General features: G+C 40.3%; 1 protein-coding gene across 1 annotated transcript in view; it reads left to right on the top strand.

The window, feature by feature from the left end:
• Positions 1 to 7,705: 7,705 nt before the first annotated feature.
• The window catches only part of XDH (xanthine dehydrogenase), a 49,836-nt gene continuing 40,004 nt past the window's right edge, over positions 7,706 to 17,537 (top strand). The window contains exons 1-3 of the mRNA XM_010072578.1: positions 7,706 to 7,732; positions 14,455 to 14,512; positions 16,911 to 17,007. Coding sequence (XP_010070880.1) covers positions 16,970 to 17,007 — 38 coding nt within the window. The 5' untranslated portion in view covers positions 7,706 to 7,732; positions 14,455 to 14,512; positions 16,911 to 16,969. The remainder of the gene's footprint in view (positions 7,733 to 14,454; positions 14,513 to 16,910; positions 17,008 to 17,537) is intronic.

The following is a 17,537-nucleotide window of genomic DNA, read 5'->3' as shown; positions in this document are numbered from 1 at the left end:
GTGGAAGTGGTGGGGCAGAGGCTGACTCTGTGCTGTTAACTGGCAAAGAGACTGACAGACTGGGGCCTTGTTCTTGATCTTTGTTCACTGTCACAGTAAAAGGGGCTGACAATAATAAACTTCTGGACTAGGGGGATTAAATATAAAAAGTAAAATCTGTGAACACATGTAAATGTTAGCTGACCACTGCAACAGATAAATTCACTAGGATAAATATAAGATAAAATTGCTTCTGCCATGGACAGCTGTGGTATGGGATGATGTGATGATGAGGGAAAAAAGAGGTTAATTCAGATGACTATTGAAGTTCTTAGGATCTGGGTATCTGATATCAATGGCTTGGTGTCAATGATGCTAGAATCCTGTCAGTTCTTCTTGTGTTATTTCAGCTCTCAGTGCAGGTTACCGTTTATATTTTTGTGCTTAATATTCTGTAAATCATGGAATATGCAGCAGGCTGTGTGTTACAGGCTCCACACTAGTCTCTCCTGAAAGCTATTATCTGCTTCAGTAATCACTGTCATGAAACTAATAAGAAAAGAACTATTTCTTTCTGCTGGGCTCTCTTAGCCTATTTTTTTTTTTCTTCAGAGGCTTTTGTTTTAGATTGCAAGCTTTGTGGTGCAGAACCTGAAATCTTTCCCTCTTATTGAAGTATGCTGTTGTGGTAATAAACCAAATATTATAGGACCACTGCTGCAACTCTCCTGGGACAGAAATGTCAGAACTTTTATGTGTGTATGAACACTTAAACTTGAGATTCTTTGTCTAGATCTGACTTATCTCCTGGAAGGATCACGGAAAATTCATGGCTAAGAAACTGGTTACTCAGCAGAGGCCAGACAGAGGTGTGATTGGACATTCCTGTGTTATTGCCAGTAATGGAGATAACAGAGAGCAGAAAACAACTAGGAGTCTATCAATTTCTACAGTCCTAACCTTGTTAACCATTAGGGCACACTTAACCTTGTCCTGGGAAAAGCAGCTTTGAGAATTCCTGTATGCACACATCTTTATATCTTATCTTACTCTTTCGTCATTTTTTCTCAAGTATTTTTCTAAGCTGTTTGGTTAAAGCTCTCTTTAACAAGGCTGTTAACCGTGTTTACATCAAGATGTGTCAGCAGCATTCTCCCAGAAGTATAGGTATATCTGTACTCTAGTTAGTTGTCTGTGTTAGTCATGCTGGATATTTTATTGCAATAGCCTTGTAGTTCATTTGTTGGTAAATATCTCAACCTCATTTCGCCTGCTTGAATTCTGTAAAGTAACCTCCTGCCAACCCATGAAAACTATCAGCTCTATCTTTTGTATTCATATAGAAAATAATACAGCATACAAAAGTGGGAAGAAACCAGCTTTATCAAAAAAGGAAGCCACTCCAATTCAAAAGGGAGATGAAAACTGTCTTATTTGTTGTCGGCTGGTACAAAGGGCCATCATAGTAAATGATCACAATATTTGGGATCTGTAATTCATTGTGCAAATATAGGAAGAAGTGTAATGGGGGGAATTCATTAATCTCTCTTTTAATTGGTGTCTAAATGAATTCTTAAAGTGAAGGTAACTTGTTCTTCATGAATTGGAAAGCTTCAGGAACGATGAAGGTGTAAGATATTTGTTCCATGCTTTTAAATGTCCGTACTTCAGCATAATGTCTGTCACTGAAAGCAGCCAGTCTGACTATGAAGTACTTATCTTTGAAAATAGTCCATGTATTTAAGAATATCTCTTCTGAGTAGCCAGGGATTCACAGACATGTTTAAGTTGTACCACATTCCAGACTTTACAGTCAGCTTTCTTCCCTGTCCAATCTTAATAAAATGACTTTGGGAGTATGGAGGCCTTTTTGTTTCATGTTGAGACTGTAGGATATCAGGAACATGACTTAAGGAAACCTGTCCTCTGGACATGAGGTAGGATTGGAGGGGAAACACATTGCAACTTTTGTAATATATGCATAACACTACCCAATTTGTAGGCTGTTCAAGTTTCATTCTGAAAGCCGTTAATCTGTCTTTCATGCACTGCTTCTCTTGGAAGGGTGTTCATCAATGTTACTGCTATAGTGTTTATGGGTTTTCTAACTTTCGTTTTAAATGATTCATGCTGAGTTTATACCAATTGCTCCTGAGCTAGCACTGTCTGTGATTTTTCTAGTGGGTCTTTTTCTTTCAAGCCTGCTGTTTATTGTCTATTACTTAGGGGCAAATTATTTAGAATGAGTTTGTTTTGAAGAGAAATCAAGACAGTCTGGGGGTCTCAAGCTGACCCCAATAACTGTAATTTAAGGCAACTAGCCTGTGCCAGCAATGATGTTGGCATTTGCTCTCCTGCGTTATCCTGATAACAAAGCTCTTCTGAAATTCTCTGGGGGACTGACTTGCCATACTTGTCCAGTCTAGATGGCTGCTTTTGACAACTGTCAGTCATCTTAATGGTAGAGGCTAGTTGGCAGCTAGAAAGAAATGTAAGTACAAGGTACTAAGGTGTACAGGGATCTGCTTAGGCAGGGGCTGTGAAGAGGCAGTCTTCTTAAACTGAAGTAGTTGTAGAATGCTCACAAGCTTTTGGCATACAGATCATTCCTAGACTGAACAGTCAAATGTTAGGTTGATTCAGGAAGCCTTGTTTTGTTAGCAGAAGCAGCTGTGGAGGATTTCTTGTCTCAAACTGTACACCAAAATACTGCATTCTAAAAAGAAAGTGATTAGCAGTGAGATAGACCGGGCAGCCAGAGGACTTGTGCAGATGCCCAGACAAGTTTAGGACAGAATATTAAACAAATTTACATCATAGAGCTGGCATCAGCGTTTTGACAAGAAGCCAAAAGCATCTGGTGTATAGACAAGAGAAAACTGAATTTAAGGATCTCCTGAGCAAAATTCATCCATACCTTCACAGGGGCAGAAGAAAATGCATGAGGCAGACCTCTGTGTAGAGACTGTCTCCTGTGAAGAAAAGCAGTGGAAAATTACCAGTGTGCTATCCAAGCTAGGTAAGGGAATGAGCTTATACTCATTTAGGCTGGCTCAGAAGCTCCTACTTGCCTGCTCAGGGATCCTGGAATATTGTGGTATTATTTGATGCCAAAGAGGAGGTGATTTAGCAGCTGTTCAGCAGAATGAAGAGCTCTACATCTGCCCCATTCCCCCTTCCTCCCTGAAACACCCACTGGAGACAATGCTTCCACCCCTGACAAAGACAGCATCCAGTCTCTGCAAGGGGACTCTGCTTCCTTCTGGTGCATCCTGGGGCAGGGTTATAATGACAAAAGATACTCCTAGAATATCAGCAGATGAAGAGAAGGAAAGGCCAAGAAGATTAAAATCCATTACTGTTTTTATGGAGTTAGATTATCAGAACAGGTGTCTGGAGTTTCTCTCTAATGATACCCTGGAAGCAAGTGAAAGACAACTGATAGATGTCAAGTTAGCTGCTGCTGAAGACAAGCAACACACTAACAAGCCTGCTTGAAAATAGGTTGCTTTTCAGGTCAGGTGTCTGAAATACCCTTTGTTTGGTCCACTGGCACTAGGTTATGAAAGAAAAACTGCAAATTAATTGAAACAAATCTGCTTTGCTAATTTTTCTGAAGTCTAGTGGCAACCAGTACTTCTCAACAGAGGGTGGAATTAACTTTCTTAATTTCTTCTTTCTGCCAGAGGAAGGTGGTAGGAGTAGGAAAAGAACTATAATTGAACTCCACCCATCTTCAAAGGCAGGTGAAGAGATCATAATTCACTAAATGAATCCGAGCAATTAGACACTATTCATACAATAAGCTGAACACAATGATTTGTGATTCGTGAATAATAAGCTACTATTAACTCACAAACCTAAATGAGGATATCCAATGTATATTTGCTTTGTGACCATAATTTCTTTCAAACCTGTATCTATAACCAGAAAGGAATTTAGACACCTCATAAGAGAGTATGAAATTTATTATTTTTTTATCCTGAAGTGCTTTTGAGATTTTTTTGTTATTGCAAAGTAATAACTTTATTGTACTTTATTAGTGCAATAAAGTGAAAAGGTTGTGTTTCTTTGAGATCTTTTGGGAGACTTTGCCAATAAAGCATGAATGTCCCTATCCAGTCAGATAAAAATTTCACAGATTTCAGCCTGTCTTCAACATTGGTCAAAAGGTTATGCCAAGAAGAACAGACATCCTCAGGCACTGCTCTCTGCCTCTACATTCACAATCTGTAATCAATCCTGTGTGGTTTTTTTTTTAACTTATACAGAGAACACTCACAGCAAAGCAACACAACTGCTTGTAGTTGATGTTCTGAAAAGGAGTCTTTAAGAAGTAAGAGACATGGTGTGTAAAGCCCTAACTAACCTGATATGCCCTCATAGCTGACCCTGATTTTGGCCTCTTGAGATCCCAGGAAGCATATCTGTGCCAACTGAAGAGGGATCTCCAGATTGAAAGCAAACAAGGTGCTGTGCACCTGTTTTAGCAGCAGTGGATACCTCATAGATTTGGAGAAGTAGTCTAGCTATTAGAGAGGGGCAGCAGGCACACACAGTTAATGTGAAAACGCTGGAAGCTTGATACATGAGGTACTGCATCAAAGCAGTGACTTGGGACTTTGTTTTCTTTACTCTCTGCTTTATCAAACTGCTCCTCATAAATTGCTCTACAGAATCCTCTTCGGAGCTGCCTGTACTCTCCTCCCTCCCATTTCCTGCAAGAGGAACGTGAGAATAAAGGAACACACCTTCTTACATTGTTTGTTTTAAACCTTTTCCTTTATTACCTCTGGGACTCGCTTGTTGTTGCACTTTCGTGCATTTAGCTAATTCTGGTGGTAAACTCCTTAGGCAGGAGTGGTGTTTCTGTAAATTTCACTGCATTTATTGAGCTATGCATGGGGTCATCTGCAGAACAGATCATCATCATGGTTGCAACAGCCAGATCTGCAGGATTAACCAGTCAGAATTAGAGGAGCCAGCTGCTTTTTTTTTTTTGATTCTTGACTGACATCGACTGCTTTCTGAGCTCTTTAGTAAGTGAGTAAGACTGCAGGGAACTTTGAACTTCTAAAACATACCCAGCTCTGAGTTATGAGTGGGCAAAGGGATGATTTCTAAAATGGGAAGTCTGCTACACTTTGACGGGTAAGTTAGAATACCTTGTCTCGTAACCAATTTGTGTTTGATTGACAAATGTTTGTGGGTTTTTTTAAGCTCACTTAAGGCAGTCTCTGCTAATAAAGGTGTTAGGTTATGGAAGTTTACTGAGGTTTTGTTTGGTTTGGTTTTTTGTGTTTTTGGGGTTTTTTTTTTTCCATTTTCTTCTCTGTCATTTCTGGTGATCCTCTGTTCTGTTTGGGGTGGGATTTCCAAAAATGGCTAAGAGACTTCAATAGCAGAAGCTCTCATGCTCCAGAGCTATTTAGAGGACTTGGAAAAATGCTGTTCTAGGTGTCCTGGTTTTCTGCCTCTGAAATGGGTGTTGTAATAGACTCTCCCATCAGGGTGGTCAGGCAATAAATTAATTTGGTATTGTGTGGTCGTTGACATGGTTGAGATGAGGTCTGAAGTTTTATATTACTATGTAATTTACATATAGATGTCACTATCTTGGATGTATTTATCTTCATTTTTATATTACACATGTAGTAGGTTGATGGGTCAAAAATAAATGTTGTAATGGAATATGATAAGATGATGTTTACTGGTTTAACAGAAAGGGATAGTTTAGCTATCAGGCTATCACCAAGGCAAGGCTAAAATTTGTGTATTGGATTCCTTAAATGATGACATGATTACAAGTGTTCTTTAAAACAAAGAAAAATATTGTGCATTACAGAAAACACAGATTAGGAAACTAAGCATGTTTGATTTAGGTGTTAATGCTGTAATGGCTAGTTGCTTTAAGATTGCTGCAATATGTTACCTGTGGTTATGAGTGATACCTGTTGTTTAAAATATTACAAAACTATTTGGGACTATTAAGCTTGTGTACACTAATTTTGAGACTGATGCTTGCTACATGAAGGTAGTGCTTGTGTAAATTGGCACATAGGTATAACGCAACAGAGCTGAAGATTTTTTGGAGAATAGCGTCGTTTTTCTAATGCTCTTATATGACCAAGTGGGAGGTGCCAGACAATAGGTGTCAGCACTGGTTCAGCTATGCAGAACTTCACTGCAAATGTAAATTAAGGCAGCTGGTGTTAAGCACAAGTTTGCTGTGAACTATACTGTCAGCAAACTGAATGCCTGTAAAGAAGCGCTCAGGCAATGTTTGACACTTTTTATAAAATAGCTTTTCTGGGGGATAGACTGGGCAATAGAATACACGAGTCAGATAAAAGTTGGTAAAAATTATGTATGTATTGTATTCGCTCTGACATATTTCTGAAATACTGAAGGAAAGACTGCTTCTGAAAATGGTAATTTAATTAGGTTTTGTTGTTTTGTGAATTGTTCAGAGAGGTTCCTGGAAGGGAGACTTTGATGTAGTGCTTTCCCAGGGATTTTAAGAAAACAAAAAAACCTAATTGAAACTAATAAGCCCGGTATGCTGAAGAAGGAAAAGCAAAATCACAAAAATCAGAATGCAGCAGATAGGATTAAGTACAGTGCTAGTAAATTCCCGTGAGACTTTGGAATTGTGCTGTGTTGTGGAAGAATTTTAAACTGGAACTAGGAGTTTGGATATCTTGTTCATGAAACCAATGCATGTCATATCTAAGGGTCTGTGGACAATTCTGCGACAATTTTGGAAGAAAAAAAAGGAAGATTTAATGCAACATGCACTGTTATGTAATGTAGAAACTAGAAGAAACTACTATCATGGAAGACACAAAATTCTTCAAAGAGATGGCTTTCCTCTGTGTTTCACTGGCAACATGCACCTAAGATCCAGGATGTGAGGATTAAGCCAAAAAAGGTAAGTCCAAAGGCTTTAAGAACCCAGTGAAAACATAATGGTCTTAGCTCAGCACCTCTTCTTAGGTGCTGGATCAGTTTCAATTCTCTAGAATTGCTTTTATCTGGACAAATACCTCTCTGTTTAAATTATGCCCATGCAGGTGGAGGATACTGTAGCTTTAAAACTCTAAGGGAAAAATAGTGAAATAGTCTTGCAGTCAGCCTAGTAGCTGATGTGCGTGTATCAAAGAGTTTTTAAATAAGCAGGTGCTCTGATGAGAAAGCCCTCTGTGTTGTGAATGCTAGATGGATGGCAATGCCCAGAGGAAGGGAAACGGAGCTTTTTCTTGTCAATATTCAGGGACAGATAGCTGGGAGAACACCCCTTCCTCTGAAGTTTGCATTGTATTGCAAAACCCAGCGAGTTCCTGGCAGCCGTTGCAGTGGCACACTCCGAGTGCCCCGAGCCTGGCAGTATAATCTAAAGGGAATGCAGTTGAATTGTGATCTATTGCTATATAAAAGGGGGCGGGTCACTCTGCTCGTTCCAGCTCCTCTTCTGTCATTACTGCTGCAGAAGCACCAACCAAAAGCAGCTGGCACGCCTCTCCGCTGGCTCTTATATAATATGGGGTTTCATAGGGCACTGATGTAGAAATAAAGTCAAACATTCTTGAGGCAGACTCATATTACTTGTCGCTGGTGCTCACTTTGCTTTGGGGTGCAGGGCTGCTCTCGGAAGGGTGATCTGTGGCCCTATTTGAGTGAATTTTGGAAGGTGTGCAGGATGGCTCCAAATGAGACAAGGGATGAACTTGTTTTCTTTGTGAATGGTAAAAAGGTAAGGAAGATTGCAGCTTTCTGCCCAGCTTGCTTCTGGATTGTCTCTCGATTATTTATCTTTCTAGTAGTCTTTTTCCTCCTTTGAAGTTTTCTAATACCAGCACAATTGCTAAGACTTAAATATTAAATTGTGAAGACTATTTATTCCTTTGCTAAGTGCCTTTTTCTCTTCTTTGACTTTACCTTGTGAATTATTCAAAGAGTAACACAACTGTATAATGTTTCTTTTACATTTTGTATTTGTTGGTAATAATTTACTGCAATGCTGAGGCAACTACTTTTAAATAACAGTGTACTGACTTAATACAAACATTGCTACTGGAAATAATTTCAATAATTACAACAGATCTGGAAAATGTAACTCAAACGTAAGCATCCATATATAATTTATATGTTCAATAAGCAATTGTGATATTTTAATTTTAAAAGGTATTTAAGTTTATTTCAGTCTATTTCCATTTAAGAAGCTAGAAAACTGTTTAAAATCAAAGCCCATTAACTGATACTGTTTCCTAGATCAACTGTTGACAATTACCTGAGAAGTGACTTGTGGGTGGGCTTGTCCTTGCACATGCTGAACACCTTTGAACAGTTTGTCCCAGAGCCCCCTTTCTGTGTTTGGACTTCCCCTGTCTAGCATTACAGCCTTGACTCTTCAAAACCTCGTAACAAGTCAAGGCTGCCTCTTTTTTTTTGAACTAAGAGTACCAAGTTAGTTCTGTTTCTGAGCTCAGCTCAATGCTAATCTTGCCCCACCACCTGCCCCACCACCTTCCCCTTGCCTAGATACTTGGGCAGGGAAACTTGTGCCAAAGCAGCTTCCAGCTGGGAAACATGGGAGGGGAGAAGGTTGCATATCTACTGTGTACTGGGGAGCTGAGAGGATGTAGACCTTCCCTGTGCACTGCCTAGGGGTAAATCACATGCAGCAATAAGTTTGGGCTAGAGAATTAGTTTTTTAATCCCTTGAGGGATCGCACAACATTCTTAGCTGGTTTAAAAGCTCTGTGCCCTGCCCTACAGACTGGCACAGGATTACTATCAGTTTTGCTTTTGTTGATCTTTCATGCTAATTTAATCAAATGTAAATGTGGATAAGATTGTTGCTACAATTGGGGTACAATTTTAGTTATGAATTTGGATCCCACACTGGAGTGGAATTTGAACTTTCCAAGGTACTAAAGCATTTGATATCAAAGTTTTGGTTTATCTAATAGGTGAAGAATGAAGTTTATCTAGTATGGATTATAAATTAGTCAAAAAGCTCTTGAATGTGGTACTGACAGTCAACCCAGCCCTGATTCTGAGGTTTTATAAAGAAGGGTGACAACTGAAGCTTTGCTCACACTGATCAGTTAATGGTTCATATGTCAATGTTAATTGACATATCAGCCATTCATTGTTTCTAGAAGGAGGTGAAAACTTGAAGCTCCAGGTTAATCATGACTAGCTAATTGAGTCTGGTAACTGAGATTGTGAAGCAGTGGCCAGAGATGATCTGTGAATTTCATCTGATTAATTTTCTGCTATGATGGGCACAGGTGGTATACCATTAATTTGTCTTGTTCTCATTCTGTGAAGGTTTTGGTGACTTCAGATCCCTCCTCTGTGAACCCCAGTTTTCAGAGTGTGAACCGGGAGCTTTTTAAGTCTTGCAGTAGGAGGTTGCCACAAACACCTTGGGCAATCCAGACTCTGATACAGGCCAAGTGTACTGTCTTGTTTTCTTTTTCTGGTATGCTCTGATGAAAGAGAATTGTAGTTCGGGTGCCAGACCAGCTAACATTCAAAACCAATATACCACTCATAAACAAATTGGTATATACATTTACAGTTGGTGCTTCAGCATTGGTTGGTGCTCGGGTATTACTGGAGCATTGCTCTGTGTAAATTGATAGAAAAGCCCTTTGTCCTGGAGGAGACTCTTGGCTGGCATATGAAAATGTATATTAGTCAAAGCAACAGAGAAGAGACTGACCTGCACAGAACTGGTTCTGTGGGACTCTATGCATGAAGGGTGAGAGAGAGAAGGGGAGAAAGAGCACCCTAGACCCTGAAAGCTAGCAGCAGAAGACAACCAGCTCCTTTTTTATCTGCTGTCTGTTCTTGCTGTATCCTGGAGCTAACGAGCATACTGTCAATGGCATTGGTGCATTTCAGCAATTTTTATGGAACTGCAGTTCTTGTTTACAAAAGCCACATCTTGGAGCTGACCTTGTCCATGTGTGCACTATTTATTACAGTGTGATCTCGGCTGTTGTTGGCTAAAAAAAACACCACCAGGGAACAATTAATACTACCAATGGTACCAGCACATTCCACATGTCAAGGCTATCTCGGCATCCTTCCCTGCTGGCTCATGGAACTGGCAGTGCCAGCAAAGGGGCAGGTTCTACTTGATCAGAGAGGAAAGGGCTTCCTGGGTTGTGCTCTACCCAGAGCCTCCAGGGATATCTTTTTCTATTCCCTTTTTGGGTGTGCAGCCAAAGTAGATTGAGTTACACCCCCACCAAATGCAGGTTTGAGAGAGAATTGGACTCACAGGGCAATCTGATCTGTGGCAAAAAATGTGGAGTTTGTTGGGACATTTTTGCACACGAGAGGCTGCGTGATGGAAGGGGTGGTGGGAGGTGCCTGGGCAATGCTGCTGAGACAACAGGTAGCAACTTAGGATAAGGCTCTATCCATATGGAGTCCTGACTAAATATTACAGTAAATATTCATTGTGAAGAATGTGATAGCAGGGCCAGTGGGAAAGGCTACTGCTGTGTGATTTGGTGACAGTTTGACATTGCTAATGGGCTGCTGATATTCTGTCATAGTACAAAACTGCGTGATAAGAGGTGGTTGATAAGATAGGGACTTTCATGGCAGCAAATCCTCTCTTGCGTTAGCCCAGTCTGCAATGTTGTCAAGAAAAAGTCTCCTTGGAACAGCTGAGCATACTTCACATTCAGGATTGTTTATTTTAAGCACCTATTTACTTCACTGGGCATAAAGCTTGGCACACAGCTAATACAAAGTTATCTTGATAGTCTGCCTAAACTAGAATGGAAAACAACACATGCAATTTAAAGCTAATAGTGGCAATTCTGTTTTCCTCAGCTGACAAGTCCATCTCATGCATATGTGGTATGTAATTTTAGTTCAAATGTGTGGAGTCAATATTTCTATTTCTATCCTGAATGTTAAGAGGGGGTCTATGCTGGAAGCCAGATTAGACCTCTTGCAAAGCCTATGGATGTTTGATGCAGGATTTTTTTTTTTTTTTTTTAGCTTTGGGACCCTCTGAGTCCTACATAAACAGTGAATTACAAGTTTTCAATGTGCTGGTTTAAAGCAGAACAAGATGTTCTCATGACCAATAGCGGATTTACATTTTGTGGTTATATTCAGTTTGTTCATCTCTGTTCTAATTCTTTTCCCTAGTAATTGAATTTGAAATCTGAGTTCAGGTATACACGTGCACAGATTTTAAGGTTCTAGGGAATCTTTACCGTTGACTAGTCTGACTTGTTGTGTGGCAGTCTGATTAAAACCTTTCACGTTCTCTTCTTGCAACTAATTGAGGGACTAGGGATTCAATGGGAGCTTGTCATTCAGAAAAGCATCTGCTTCTCGTTTAGAGACCCTAGCTGTTGGAAAGCTTAGCATGTTGTTTGGTAAAGTTTGTTTTCTTTTCTTTCTTGTTTCTCTATTTACCTTGCTCAACCACTGTTCTTTTAAATTAAAAAATCCTTTCTTTAACTTTCTGGGAATACTAATTTAGACATGCTGCTTTATGTTGTAAAGACAAAGTTATCTGAGTTAGTGAAAGGCAGGCAGAGAAGACAGCAAACAAAATATTTATTGTAGATCCAAGTTTTGTACATGAAATCATGGGGAAGTGAGCTCAACACCTCTCTGGACCGGTCCATGGGCTCTAAGAGTGTAGAGTACTGCTTAGGAACTTGTTCTGTGTAGTTCTTAAAGCTTGAGCTGTAGGGCCAGGCTGGGCTCCCTCCTGAGGTGCTCTGAGTGTTTAAGATCTCAAGCATCAGTAGACAAATAGACATGTAGTACAAACACAGCAGCACAGAGCAAATTTGTTGTGAGTCATTTGACTGTCAGTGCCATCCTAACATTTCCAACAAAGTTTCTTTCTGCATTTGATTAATATTTAAGCTATCACATGCAGTAAAACCCACAGTTTTGAATCTATCAAAATGTAGCCATCAATCTGACTTATCTGGCAATATGACATTTTGGTTTTAAAAAAAAACAAACCCTAAAACCCAGTAACTGAGCAAAAAGGAAATATTTCTTTCACTGCAATATCTAAGTAAGCTGATCCTACTTCCACTGAAGGCAATGGATATAATTCAGTTTCCTGCTGCACAAGGACACTGGGGGAGGTGAGCAAGAATTGTTTTGATGGGTAAGATATTAAGGTGTGAATCACATTCTGAGAGATGTTATCCCCACCCACATGGTTTGAAAATATTTTAAGAACAAATCACAGCAGGTGACTGTAACAAACCGCTGGAGGAATGACATGTTGGAGGACAAAACCAGCATCAATGACAATGAACAGAAGGCAGGAAGTTCTTACTCTGTGGCCAGCAAGAGAGACTCATAAACAAGCATCCCCCTACCAGGAATCTGAGTGCAAAGAAATGACTTCTTGCCCTCTGACGTGTGAGATTTGGTTTAATCCGGAATGTCCTCCAAGCTCTTATCCCTTATCTCCCTCTGATCCCAAGTCTATGCCAGCATTGCAGATCTACAGCTACAGTGGAGTTGTTTGAAGTGACTGAATCCTGGGCAATTGGTTTGAACAGGATAAGAGGTGGATTGTTCAGGAGATGTTCTAGTGCAAAGTGGGAGCCACCTTTTGACTTTGGGACTTAACACATGCTTGAGTACTTCACTAAAGTGTGTGGAGCTGAGTGGATAAATGCTTTGCTGAATGAAAGCTTAGGCTCGTGTTTTATTTCTTACTTCCTGAAAAGGAGCCTTTGGGACAAATTTTTAATTGCTTGGTTTGAGTACATAATGGAGTGCTGCTTGGATTCTTTAAGAAAACCTCTTGAGGCTTTCTTTAATCTAAGCACAGAATACTCTCAGTAGTCCTTAGCCATCTGGAAACCTATTCTGAAGCTTTTTTCTCTGTGCCTATCGTGGAAGCTGCTTTGGAAGGGTTTGCAATGGCCATTGGCACAGCCTAGTGGAAGACACAGCTCGACAGCGAGGGCACAAGTTGCTGGGGAAGGCTCTTACCTGTGAAATGGCTGTGAAAGACCTTTTGTCCGTGGGAGTCACTGACATTTTTTTAATTATCTGCTCATGTCTGTTTACCAAACTACTGCAGAAGGATATATGTTCTTATTCTGAACCAGCTGCTCACGAGAGGAGCCACTGTATGCTCTTTCTTGTTTCTTTGCATTGAGAAGGTAAGGGAACAGGAGCACTCTACTCTGAATAGCAGCAATTTGAGTGCTGCATGATTTACAGTAGGACATCCTCAAGCTAGAAGAACTGTTTCCTTGTAGATTATCTCCAATGCAGGAATGAGATGTGCAAAAATTGACCAGTTTTGTTTTGCAGCAGCAGCTTTATCGGATAGTTCTAAAAATCTGGACTCAAATAGAAAGTATGAACCTTGTCTCTTTAGAATAACCCTGTCACGTGTCAAAGGCATAAAATTGAAGAGTACAGAGGTTGCGAAGGTTTCTTATCAGTAAGAAAAAAGGCTTACACAAATGACCTCTGCTTCAATCTTCAATTTGCCCTTCAAACCGGGAGTGATTAATTTAAATAAACTGTAACTATTGTACTTAAGACTTGCACAATGTAAGAGCCAAGAACACATGATTACATTCTGGCACAGAGTGAATTTGGAAAAGTTTCTTGAAGCTCTATTAATAACAGAAAAAGGGGAAGACAAGCTCTGTGGGCATTTGGAGCACAGAACTTTGGTTTCTGACTATTGGGCAGAGGCTGAAGTGAAATCTGCTTTTGTCTAATAGATAACTGCTAATAGTTGTGTTCACTAAAAGGATGGAGCTGACTCAATGTGCAGAGAAAATTTCTCTGTGGTTGGAATTTCACACTCCCACATTTGGGATGGCTACTAATGTAATACTGATTGATTTAACATTTGAAGGGAAGAAAGAGAAACTTCAAGGTGATTGGTACTTGCTGACTGTCCTGCAGCACCTGTATTGGTCATGTTAGGGTTTCCACGGTTGTTTTTTTCTCTGCAAAGTCTATTACTGATGCTGCTTCTGTCATTCTGTTTATCTGCTCCTTTTTGCTGTCTCTTCTAACAGTAAGAGGTGGAAGGGACAGAGGTCAGTTATGCATAGTCAATAAAGATGAGGCAATTTGGGGAGATGTCAGGCATTCAAAACTTGAGCACAAAACACAGTTCTTTCTCTGCTCACTACTAATTCTGTTTGCCATTTCTGATGAAAGATTTTTTAAGATTTGCCTCAGTGTGCCATGGCTGAAAAACCCTGATGAATGTGATGCATATACTTTTCTCTGTCATAATAAATTCAAGGAAATGTTGTGCCTGGATTTGTGACTGACACTGCTGCACCTAGTAAGGGGAGTTAATCTGTGGTTCTGCTCCCTGCTTTGGAAAAGAAGTGCAGAAAGACCAAACTTTCTCCTTCCAACTAACACATCTGTGTTGTAAAGCATTCCGTGTCTGACAGCACCTTTCCCTTCTTGCAGGTGGTGGAAAAAGATGTGGACCCAGAAACAACTCTGCTAACCTATCTACGAAGAAAATGTATCCAGTGTCAGAAGAAATTGCTGAAGGCTTTAAATGCCTACAGCATTTCATAATTGTTTACTGTTCTGCCTGTCACTCAAGTGCAAGGCAGAGCTTGTGCACAGACTAGAAGAGGGAGTGCTCTGCATGGTCTGGTATTTCTTGCTGGCAAAGATTGCAGCTGGTATTCCAAGCTTAAACAATAGCAAATTTTAAATAATATAATTTAAATAAACTTTATTAATATGTTAAAGGGAAAACTCTCAGAATTGCTAGGAATTAGAATATGATGGAAAGAAAACAATATTGAGATGACAATAACATTGAAGGAAATTTAGGTTTGTTCCACACAAATTGTAAAGAATTTTCTGGCCGAAGCATTACAGGCACTTGAGCCGCTTGCTGTGTCATCCAATAGTTTGGATATTACTGGGTAGTTAACAACCAATAACTTGATTGTCCTGTGGCCTGTTTATCAGATGATGCAAACAGAGAGGCAGGGGCTCCCTCCACATACTGTGGGCATGTTTACACAAGTGGATGCAAGCAGTCACGTTTCACTCCTGTTTGAAACTGGTCAACGCATGAGTCAGATTAGCTTCAGCATCTGGGTAGCTATTACTGTCATGACCCAGCTGCCTATCCTAGGTCTGGTTCAGTAGGTAGCATCATTCCATGTTTTCTGAGTTTTTGTCTGACCATCTGGGTGTGTACATATGCCAAGCTGTTCACATCTGTGTTGGTGTATTCCTTAAAAAGAATCCTGCATACTTACCATGCAACACCATGCTGCCATGTTCTGTTTGTCTGGGATCTGAAAGAAGTATGGAGATATAAATCACACTCTTGAGGTTTCCAGCAAAACTGTCAACAGCCTTATTTTGTCTGACTGGACCTTGGGTGGATAAAGTTCCAGAGGAAAAATAAGTGGTGTGACTCTTGCACCTGTGTGCACTTCTTACTGCCAGACCTTTTACATGTAAACTTGTTAATATCTAATGCAAATAGTTTTGTAAATAGATCATTTGAGCTCTTCAAAACCTTCTGATCTTCTATGTGAACACTGGTGAACTTATTTTGTGGGTGTCTGGTTAGGGTCAGACAAATACTTCGAGAAACATGTTTTATTGAGGCAGATTAGCACTGTTGTCAAGAGAAACATTGGGTGGCATAGGAAGGCTCTATTTCTGCTGAAGCAGACACATGATTGTATGAAAAGTAGACATAGTGCTTAGGGACATGGTTTAGTGGTGGACTTGGCAGTGTTAGGCTTATGGCTGGACTTGATGATCTTAAAGGTCTTTTCCAACCAAAATGATTCTATTAAAAGAGTCGGTTCCAGAATCTTTGCAGTGAAGGCAAAAATAATTTGAGTTCCCTATATCACGATGTCTGTTGCTTTTCCACAGACCTAAGCTGATTATCTCAGCACAGGCATGTGTCCGTTGCCAATGAAACCAGCTGTTCTTTTCCCACCAAGAGTCTCTCAGCAATGGCCAATCCTCTTCATAATACACAAGTGTCTAATTACGTTCTAATGAGTGAAGGAACCCAAAGCGGAAGCGACTAGAGGAATTCTCTTCTCCTGAGATCCCTTTGCAGAAGATTTGATGTAATGCCTGATTGTAAAGTACAGATATGTGTTCTGCAGCCCAAGGAGGAATCTGCTTAGACCAATTCATACACTTTGTGAGTTCCCAAGGGCCTGGGCAGTGGTTCTGTGCATCTCTGCTGCTAGTTCTGGCTCCCAGTGTCTCCCTCCTGTGGTTTTATGGGAACAAGGCTACTGGGGAGTGTGCTGGCCTGGCTTTGTCCCCAGCAATGGGGAAGCCATCATGAATGGGGCCGGGAGAGAAGGCAGGGTGGCCAGACCATGTCTCTTGAGATGCAGGTAGTTTGTGAGCAGTTTAAGTGCAGCTCCCATGTCAGTGCTAAGCTGTGTGACTTGTAGCACTGCATGATTACCCTGCCTGGGTGCCTTCTAGGTGGTGGGAATCACCAGGTGTAGGAAGAAGTCAACCACTGCTGGTGAAAGGTGCTGAAGGAAATGTCACCATGTCTCTTGGGGATGTGTCTGCATGCCTGAACAGCTCCTGTGCAGCAATTACCGAGTGCTTTGTCTCCTTTATGTAATTTCCTTTTCTGAGTATAATGGAAAATGAGAACTGTTCAGAAATTTTTTGTTTATTCTAAGAACTTGTTGGAATGTGGACTGCCTCCTTATTAGGGCTTTGGGTGTTGGTCTCAAAGCTCATGTGCCAGCATTTGAAACTTTACTTATGTTAATTTAAGTTATTAAGCAGAAAAATGAGTGCTTGGTTTCCAGCAAGAACTTGTTGCTAAGCCTTGATTGACAACCATTTGAGCAGGCCTCTGCCAACGTTCTTTGTGTTTTCCTTGATTCCTCTTCTCTCAGTGGGCCTGTGTGGAACCAAACTGGGATGTGGAGAAGGTGGATGTGGTGCTTGCACTGTTATGATATCCAAGTATGATCCCTTTCGGAAGAAAATACTGTATCCTTTGCCATCTGAACTCTTCAACAGAGAAATGACATGGGGACAGATCCAAATTCTTGATATTACAGATGTGGTACTACTTTAAAAAAAAAAAAGTTTTATGATGTATGTTTCTGCCAAAACTTAATTGTTCACTTTCAGAACATAAACTCAGAAGGCTAAGACAAGAAGGTATTTTTTCCTACAGCATTGCACGGTGCTGGTAAGTACAGTGGGGCACATTTCGTTGTGCCCTGAAATTTCTGCACTGACTCTAGCATGCAGGCTGTCTTTTTCCTGATTCAGAAAACCTTCCTTTCTTGCAATGTAATATAACTTTTTGCTGTGATGACCCAAATGATGATTACTGTAATAAAATCTTTATTGCTATTTTACTACTCAAATAATCTGGTTTCTGTATGCCAGCAGATATTAACTTTTTTCCTACTTCTACTGTTACCTCCAGAATGACTCTTATTTCCTGCGACATAAACTTTCTTCCTCTTCTCTCTTTAATTGAAGAGTGAAGCAATAGAATGAAATAAAAA

The sequence above is a fragment of the Pterocles gutturalis genome, unplaced genomic scaffold (genome assembly GCF_000699245.1).
Source record: "Pterocles gutturalis isolate BGI_N339 unplaced genomic scaffold, ASM69924v1 scaffold17432, whole genome shotgun sequence".
NCBI lineage: Eukaryota > Metazoa > Chordata > Aves > Pterocliformes > Pteroclidae > Pterocles > Pterocles gutturalis.
The sequence above is the reverse complement of the archived record's forward strand: the minus strand, read 5'-3'. Positions and strand labels throughout refer to the sequence as shown.